Below are 8,552 nucleotides of genomic sequence, written 5' to 3'. Positions count from 1 at the left end.
AAGCTCATTCATCGGCTACTGTGGCGGAACAGTTGCATGTTTTGCCCAAAAACATGCCATTTTCAGATCCATACAAAGGCAAGAAGAGGGCTGGTTATGACCAAAAAGGAGGGACAGCCCCATAAAAGTGACCGAAACGGCTCCTCGGACACAAAGGCAGGCTCGTTTAAGAAGCCAGGGAATAGATTTTTTTTATCATGGACTGTCCAAACAGTAGAGGCTTGATTACATACGAGATGGAAAATGTTTTGGTTGCGGCAATGGACCACTTGTATCCTAAGTGTCCAAAGAATCCCAAGAATGCAGGGGACAAGGAAGAGAAGCCTAATGTGAATGTGATTCCCGATGTGCAGGGAAATACTAGACAACCTGCTGAGAGTAGAACCATATGCAAGGCTGGGGGCAATTCAAGGATCAGCCCGCTCTCTTCCCGATGTGCAGAGAAATACTAGACAACCTGCTGAGAGTAGAACCATATGCAAGGCTTGGGGACAATTGAAGGATCAGCCCGCTCTCTTTCTTTTTGATGATGCATCCATAGATAATTTCATCACTGAAGAGATGGCCACAGCTATTGGGTTTTATGTATCAGATTATGGTATGTAAATGAATGTTGATGCCGCTTTTGCTGAAAAAGGGGCTAATGTAACTCCTATCATTGGGAAACTTCACATTCATATCCAGGGCTATCTAGATCATGACAGCTTTTTGGTTGCTCCACTCACGGGATGTGATGTATTGTTGGGAATGCCTTGGCATGCTCGTGTGGAGCCAAAGGACTGTAAGTCCAAGAAAATTACCTTTTTGCATAGAGGTAGAGAAGTGGTCATAGATGCTGGTGCTCCAAAAAGCACCATACCTATTGTCAATCATGTACATATTCCCAAAGTAATGAAAAAGTCTACTTGTTCTTACTGGTTATTGTCAAAGATGAAGTTGAATATGTTGAGACCCGAAGATCATCGCATTGATCTAATTCCAGGTAGTTCTCCTCCTAATGGACCCCCTTATCGGGTGAGTGCCAGCCAACAAGAGGAGATTATGATGTAAGTTAGCGACTTGCTTGAGAAAGGAATAGTATGCCCTAGCTCTTCTCCCTATTGTTCGCCATTTTTATTGGTACAGAAGAAGGATGGTTCGTATCGCATGTGTGTGGATTATTGTGCCTTGAATAAAATCACGATTAAGAACAGGTTTCCTATTCCGCGCATAGATCTCCATAAGACGACTTTTCGAACTCGGAGAAGCTTCTTGTTTTAGCAACATTGATCTTAAAAGTGGCTACCATCAAATCAGAGTAGCACCTTAGGATGCCCATAAGATGGCTTTTCGAACCGTTTTTGGGCTATATTAGCTTTTGGTAGTGCCTTTCGGCCTTACTAATGCTTCTGCCACTTTTAATCGAATGATGGACCGCATATTCAAGAAACACCGAAAATTTATTGACACATTCTTTGATGACATCATTGTCTTTTCAAAGGATGAAGAAGAGCATAGACAACATTTGGTGATAGTTTTTGAAGATCTTAGACAGCATAAGCTCTACATAAATGGTAAGAAGAGTGAATGCTTCTTATCTGAGATTCATTATCTTGGTCATATCATATCCAAGGATGGGGTACGCATGGATCTAAGCAAAATATAGGCTATCCACCAGGATTGGCTAGAGTTGAAGTTTGTTCATCAAGTCAAAAGTTGGGTTATGTGCATATTGCCTCACCTTTGCATGATCGCACTAAGAAGAAAGCTATCTTTAAGTGGAATGATGACGAAAAGGAAGCTTTCCATAAGCTGAAAGCTTGTATCGTATTAGGGCTGGTATTGATTATTCCAGATTTACATAAACCCTTTTCGGTTGAGTGTGATGCATGTGGAGACAACATTGGAGCTGTTTTGAATCGAGAAGGTCATGCCATAGCTTTTGAAAGCAGCTGTATTCAACATGCAGAGCTTCACTTGCACGTTTATGAAAAAGAGTTATTGGTAGTGATTCATGCCCTTACTGTGTGGAAGCATTATCTTCTTGGGATTGAATTTGTTGTCACAACAGATCACCAGAGTTTGCGGTACTTTTTGACGCAAACTAAATTATCAGAGAAGCATATGAGATAGGCAAATTTCCTCTCTATGTTTCATTTTCAAATTTTGCATACAGAGAAGACAAATGCACTTTCTAGAAGGCCACAAGTGCATGCTATCACTGTTGTCTATCATCAAGATCTTTCTGACATGCAAAATTCATATGATATGAATGATGATTTTCAGCTTGTAGGGGCTGATTTACAGAAGGGCATTTCCACCCCGAACTATTGCATACGGGATGGATATTTGATGATGCAAAATCGCTTATGTGTGCATAAGGATTTATGGGTTAAGGTGATGGATGAATGCCATGCACCGCCATATTCAGGACAGGGGAATTCTTGCCACTACGCACGCTTTGGAGAGGTACTTTTCTAGCCAAACATGCGCAAAGACCGAATGTATGGTTTGCCAAAAAGTGAAGTTTGACAGGCATAAGGCACCCAGTTTGCTTCAACTGTCGCCTACTCCAAATCAGCCATGGGAGTCCATAGCCATGGCAAGAATATTCTTGGACAGATTTTCAAGCATCATGGTATGCCCAAGACTGTTGTAGGTGATCCACATCCGAGAACCACAACTTTGTTTTGGCAAGCTTTATTTGATAACATGGGCACAAAGCTAAATTTTTCATTAGCTTATCATTCTCAGACAGATGCACAAAGTGAAATTGCAAATTCAGCTGCACTTGATTTGCTCAAATGCTATGTGGCTGAGCGAAAATCAGATTGGGAGTACTTGCCTCTTGTGGAGTTTGCTTATAACAATACGGTGCACATGTCCACTGGAAAAGCACCCTTTGAGATTGTTTATGGCAGGATGGCGCTTCCACCTATCCTTCGCACGAAGGATGAAATCTTTGTTGCGGATGAGTATGTTAGAGATCTGGATACAGCTTTCTCGCATGTACGGACAGCCATACAAAGAACTCGGGAAAAACATAAGAAAGCTGCAGATAAACATCGCAGACATGTGGATTTCAAAGAGGATGATTGGGTGCTTCTCAAGTTTGAGAAGGCACGCCTTCGGAAGCAACTTGGCAAGGAAGGCAAGTGCCCAAAGTTGTCTCCTAGGTACTATGGGCCATTCCAAGTGTTGGAACGGTTTAATGAGGTGCCTTTCAGGCTTGCTTTGCCTAAGCACTGGCGCATACATAATTCTTTTCATGTTAGCCTCCTCAAAAAATATGTGCGTCTTCAGCCGCTTGAGCTGGTTATTGAGGACCAACTTCAAATCGATGAGCTTGAAGAAGTGCTTCAACCAGAACAGACTGTGTTTCATAAGGAACGGAGAGTTGTTGGTGGCAGGCTTAGCTGCAGATTCCTTGTGAAGTTTAAGAACTACCCTGCTCTAGATGCGAAATGGGTAGATGAAGACTACTTCAAGGATTATCCGGATCTTCTATAGGTTTATTTGGCCGCTTTTCAAATGCGGACAACTGATTAGAAGCCGGGTAGAATGTCATATTTCTGACTGTACACATGTGGAGGAACACCATGAAAGGGTAGGTATATAGACCCTGGTGTGTGTTCCAGGCATGGTTTAGTACATGTGGAAAGACTCCATGGAAGGATTGCGATCTTGGTGTGAGCTCCAGGCATGGTTTGTTACATGTGGAAGGGCTCCATGGAAGGATTGATATCCTAGTGTGAGTTCCTGGCATGGCTTAGTACATGTGGAAGGGCTTCATGGCAGGGTAGATACCCTGATGAGAGTTCCTGGCATGCTCATGAAGTCTCATGGAAGGGTGGACACCCTGGTGAGCATTCTTTGTACCTATATGGGTGGTGCCCGAGACAGGTTCTGTACAAGATGAATAAGTTGGGAGATGGAATCCAAAATATTGTGCATTAAGCATTTGTGTGTGTTTTGACATGCATGAATGACTTGTCTTAGTTGCCTCGACAATGCCTGGTATTTCTTCTTGTGATTGTCCATGGGCTCCAAGGATGCCTGGAAACCCTGTGGATGTGTGTATGCACACGCGTTTGGGACTGAGGCAATGGTCTTATGTGTTTTGCAGGTGGTAAGTGACCCCAAACTCAATTTGCAGCTTAAATTTTATTATACTTTTTATTATACTAAGGTTTATGAGTGGAGGTGTTCACATACACTTAAGTTTGGGCGGACAAATTATAAAGTGTTCATACACTTAAGTTTGGGCGGACAGTTTATAAAGTATTCACATCAAGTGCATCAATTTTTAATGAAACTTGCCCATTACTCAAGGTGGGCAGCCCATCATGCGAGAATTGACTCCAGGAGTTGCTAATCTGGGAGGTGGAGAAGCCAAAAAGCAGCTAGGCGTCTCCTTCCAGCTGTTTTGGAGTGGAACACTCTAGGGTTCTTGACAAGTGTCAGTTTGGCATGCTAGACAGCTTCTCCAGGGCTGGTCGACTCTTTCTAGGGCTGATTTAAAGCTGATTGCTTGCTCCCATAGCGGCTATAGATAGAAGCGATTCTTCTCTCTCTCTCTCTCTCTCTCTTTCTCTCTCTCTCTCTCTTAGCGGGCGACTACTTCTAGCTCCTCTACAGGGCTGGTCGACTGCTGTACAGCAGATTTCAGGGCTGAGTTTTGATGCTCCAAAGGCTCTAGGTTCAAGGCAAACAACATGGCATCCATCTCATCTCTTGGGGTTACCTGTACAGCATGTTTGTGGGCTGAAAACAGTACTGTTCAGTCCAATGCAGCAAGGTTCTTCGTCACAAATTGAAGGCAAACAATATCTAAACCTGCGTGAAGCATGTGGCTCTAAGGGTGGAACCTTCGGGTGGCCAGTGCTAGGGTTTTCATGGCTGGTTATTCGGGACAGCACTACTACTAGAGGGTGTGATCACGTACTAGCGTATGGCTGTGCCCAAGGAAGTCTTGGAAGGCTGAGATTGAGGCCTCAAGCAACTGTTTAATTTGTTTTCATCATATTCTAGATGTATCTAGTGCCAACCTGTAGAGTGTTTACTCTCTGGCACCCGCTTTCTTGTATTGGAACACTATGTTGGTAATAAAGATACTTGAGGTAGGGGCTGGGCCAACTTCAACCCCTAGCGCTGTGTCTTGTGTAGGTTTTCATATTGTTGTTTCCGTGGTTTCAAAGCATGATTATGTATTGTCAGATTCCTATGTGTTATGCCATGATGTTATGTATGGGATAAGATTTTTTGTGCACACGTTTTCGTATTTGTGACACGCTGTCCTAACGGTTGTCCTAATCATGGATCATGTTGTTCATGTTGAGGATTATGCCATGGAACAGGTGTGCACGTGACATCCCCTCCTACTAAACTTGATGACAGGGTGAACACTTTGTCATCCTTCCTCCCTGGACTACTGACTTTTGACTTTGACCTTCTACTTTGACTTTGACACTTTGTCTCATCATCTTCTACTTCTGATCTCCACTTCCAAGTCTTGCTGAAGAATTGAGCATCTGTTCCACTACTGTCCCCATGCTTGCTATCCCTTTCCCTTAACACAGCAGGCGGGTCACCTGCGGGAATTGATCATGCTTGTTGCTAGGCCTTTGGAACTAATCTGAGAGCTTAATGATGTATTGGTTCTAAGTACATACCCCCAGAGAATGCTTCCCTCCAGCTTCGCCTGTTGCACACCACTCCATCTGCTACCCTAGCTACATTCTTTTGATGGATCTGTGCGTCTCTTTGAGACTATGCTTAGTGGCTGAGCCTAAATGCTATGATATCAATGTTGCATGCGCAGAAGCCTTGTTGTACCGATCCACCGTCCGAAGCCTAATTACTGCTTAAACATGATTAAGACAAAGGAAAGAGAAGAAGAGAGAGATAGTTGGTGTCAAGGTTTTCTTGTATTATATGGTACAAAAAGGTGACATGAAAAGTCTATACATCTTCAAGGTTGTTGGTCTACCCCAAAGGGATGACCTCTAGTCTTCTACATGCTTCTATTGACTTCTACTTCTTCAAAAGGGTGAATGGTGAATGAATAATGCAACTATTATGCTTATATATATGCTAAAGGGTGCTGGTCGGCCTGCTTCTAGACAAGAAATATGCAATAAATGCTCTTTAAAACGTTGCGCTTACTTCAATGTTATCCCATTTGTTGGCCTTCACACTGGCGCCTGGCTGCCCGCCTGCTTAGGTGTGCCCCAAATGGTCACAGACTACTATGTGAGAGCTGTATGGCTGCCGATTGGATACCCTGGCCCTCCACGATGCTGATGATGATGATGATGATATCATAAATTCTCTAGACTTTCAAGCTTAAGGTGGAAGAAGCACGTACTTTAGCCTTACCAAATCTTGGCCAACCATTTGTGGTTGAGACTGAAGCCAGTCATTATGCGATAGGGGCTGCCTTGTTGTTTTTGAAAGCAAGAAGCTTTATGATAGCGAGGTCATGTGGCATACTCAAGAGAAAGAATAGTACACAGTGATACACGCATTGAAAATTTGGAGACTATTTATATGGTTCCAAATTTGTTGTCTTCATTAACCATGAGTCGATCAAGTACATTTGTTAGTTCAGAGGAAGGTATGGTGGTGGGTAGAAAAGAAAGAAAGAATGAAAAGATATATTAATGTCTACGGAAGACCAAATTGGCCTATGAGACAAATCTATATACAAGTCCATGTCCGAAGTATCATGGAAAGAAAAACTGAAATGAAAAGTTAATCCTAGTCATATGCAGCTCACTATGTAGTCATTTTCTAGCATGCTATAGATATACAATCATGATAGGTGGTATACTACTAATTCCACCAAGTGGAAATGGTGTGGTGCAGTACATCATACATGGGGTATGGGGCAAGGAGGACTCTCACATCTTTTGTGTCCTAGAGATTTAGTATAGGAAGGGCTGTTTGAACCGGGTTGCAGGTGCTTTGAGTTGGATTGGAGAGGTGAATCTTTTGAGTGTCACCCAAATTTGGGCTGACTCATATGATTCCCCGAGAGGGCTGTGTCGGACCAATGGGCAATTCAGTCGGTATTGGCAGCTGGTTTAGGTAGGGAGCTCCACAGTTTTAGACCAGGGGCTCAACAGTCGTATCACCTGTTAGGGTGGCTGGTACTCAGTACTTGATCATGACTCTCCTACAGCGGGGCAAAGAACTTATGATTTAGTAAAATGACATTTTATTGGCCTAAAATGAAGGCGGATATCACGTGCACCTCCCACGCTATGGCATAACATCAAGCCTCTCATTATAGGTAATAGGACTATTGGACTTACGTCCTCGTCCTAAAAGAAGGTTCGTGAAAGGAATAACAAGATTTGAATAATCCTTCACTAACTTTTTAAGAAAGACAATGAATCCCAACAATGCCCGAGGTTGCCTCACTGTCCGAGGAACTGGCCAATCCAACACCTTCGGAATCTACTCAAGATCAATGCTCATACCATCCCAAGAAATCCGATGACCTAGGTATGTGAGCTCCTTACAGAAGAACTAACACTTGGATTGTTTAGCATACAGTTGATCCCGTCTTAGAATTCTACCCCTAAGATGCTCAACATGCTCCTCGAGGGTACGACTATAAACTAAAATATCATCTAGGGACACTACAATGAATTTCCCTAAATAATCTCGGAAGAGATCATTCATCATCTGCTAAAAAGTAGCAAGAGCTTCGAGAGCCCAAAAGGTAATATGAGAAACTCATAATGGTCATATCACGTATGGAAACCTGTCTTAAAGACATCCTCCTCAGATATATGTATCTGGCGATAACCAGTACGAAGGTCAACGTAGAAAGGTATGGTAAGGTAAGGTGCGCATTCATGTACAGGTTGAGATTTTGAGATACGTCACATACGTAAGGTCCATAAAAACATAAAAAATATACTATATAGTGTACATATATATACAGAAAAATGAATGAAAAAACATTTCTGAACATTCAACAACAACACAATTACCAAAATGAGAGCTCCTTCTGTCAACATGTTGTCTTCGCTATCATACTCTCAGCTCTGGCTCTACAATGGCGGTGACCATAGCGGCGACTGGCACTGCATCATCATCATCTCTCGCTGCAATGTCTGTATCAATGAGAGGAATGGCTATGTTCGCACTTTGCATAAGTCGGCTAAAATCAGTGATGGCAGCTCGCCTGGGTTTTTTTTTTTTTTCCTGGGGAAAGATTCTTCAATTAGTTAGAGAAAAACATCCACAAAGGGCTAGATACAACCACAAAAGGCTAAATACAAACTCGCCTCATTTAAGGGCGGGAATCAACTGATCATAAGGGGAAGACTCGCTTCTCCTCCGGCTGGCCGCTCTGTGAGGAGAAGGCTATCTCATACACCGGGGGGGGGGGGGGGGGGGGGGGGGAACAACCACACGGGTGGTCTATAATGCCAAATGGAGCCGCCGCCTCTATCTATGAGAAAAGGGCCAGGCCTCCAAAGTCTCAAGAAAGCTTCCCGCCACTTCTACATGTGGTCAGAACCTCCCTGTAACTTCCCCCACTGACCGTGGAGGGTGTG

At 43.2% G+C, this 8,552-nt stretch overlaps 1 protein-coding gene across 1 annotated transcript; it reads left to right on the top strand.

Moving 5' to 3' along the window:
- The first annotated feature begins 1,408 nt into the window (after positions 1 to 1,408).
- On the top strand, positions 1,409 to 3,489 carry LOC147612339 (uncharacterized). Its single transcript, XM_086782887.1, has 4 exons — positions 1,409 to 1,553; positions 1,835 to 2,059; positions 2,156 to 2,448; positions 2,734 to 3,489. Exons 1-4 carry the CDS (start codon positions 1,409 to 1,411, stop codon positions 3,487 to 3,489), a joined length of 1,419 nt encoding a protein of 472 aa, XP_086639013.1.
- Positions 3,490 to 8,552: the final 5,063 nt, after the last annotated feature.

The sequence above is a fragment of the Cibotium barometz genome, chromosome 45, assembly GCF_041138505.1.
Source record: "Cibotium barometz isolate CiBa-2024 chromosome 45, ASM4113850v1, whole genome shotgun sequence".
Taxonomy (NCBI): Eukaryota; Viridiplantae; Streptophyta; class Polypodiopsida; order Cyatheales; family Cibotiaceae; genus Cibotium; species Cibotium barometz.
The sequence above is the reverse complement of the archived record's forward strand: the minus strand, read 5'-3'. Positions and strand labels throughout refer to the sequence as shown.

Excerpts from the sequence above, each read along its gene's own strand:
- LOC147612339 (XM_086782887.1), top strand. The coding sequence starts at position 1,409 with ATGGACCGCATATTCAAGAAACACCGAAAATTTATTGACACATTCTTT. Across the intron at positions 1,554-1,834 it reads GCATAAGCTCTACATAAATG|ATTTACATAAACCCTTTTCG; the intron begins GTAAGAAGAGTG and ends TGATTATTCCAG. Across the intron at positions 2,449-2,733 it reads ACTACGCACGCTTTGGAGAG|ACAGATGCACAAAGTGAAAT; the intron begins GTACTTTTCTAG and ends TATCATTCTCAG.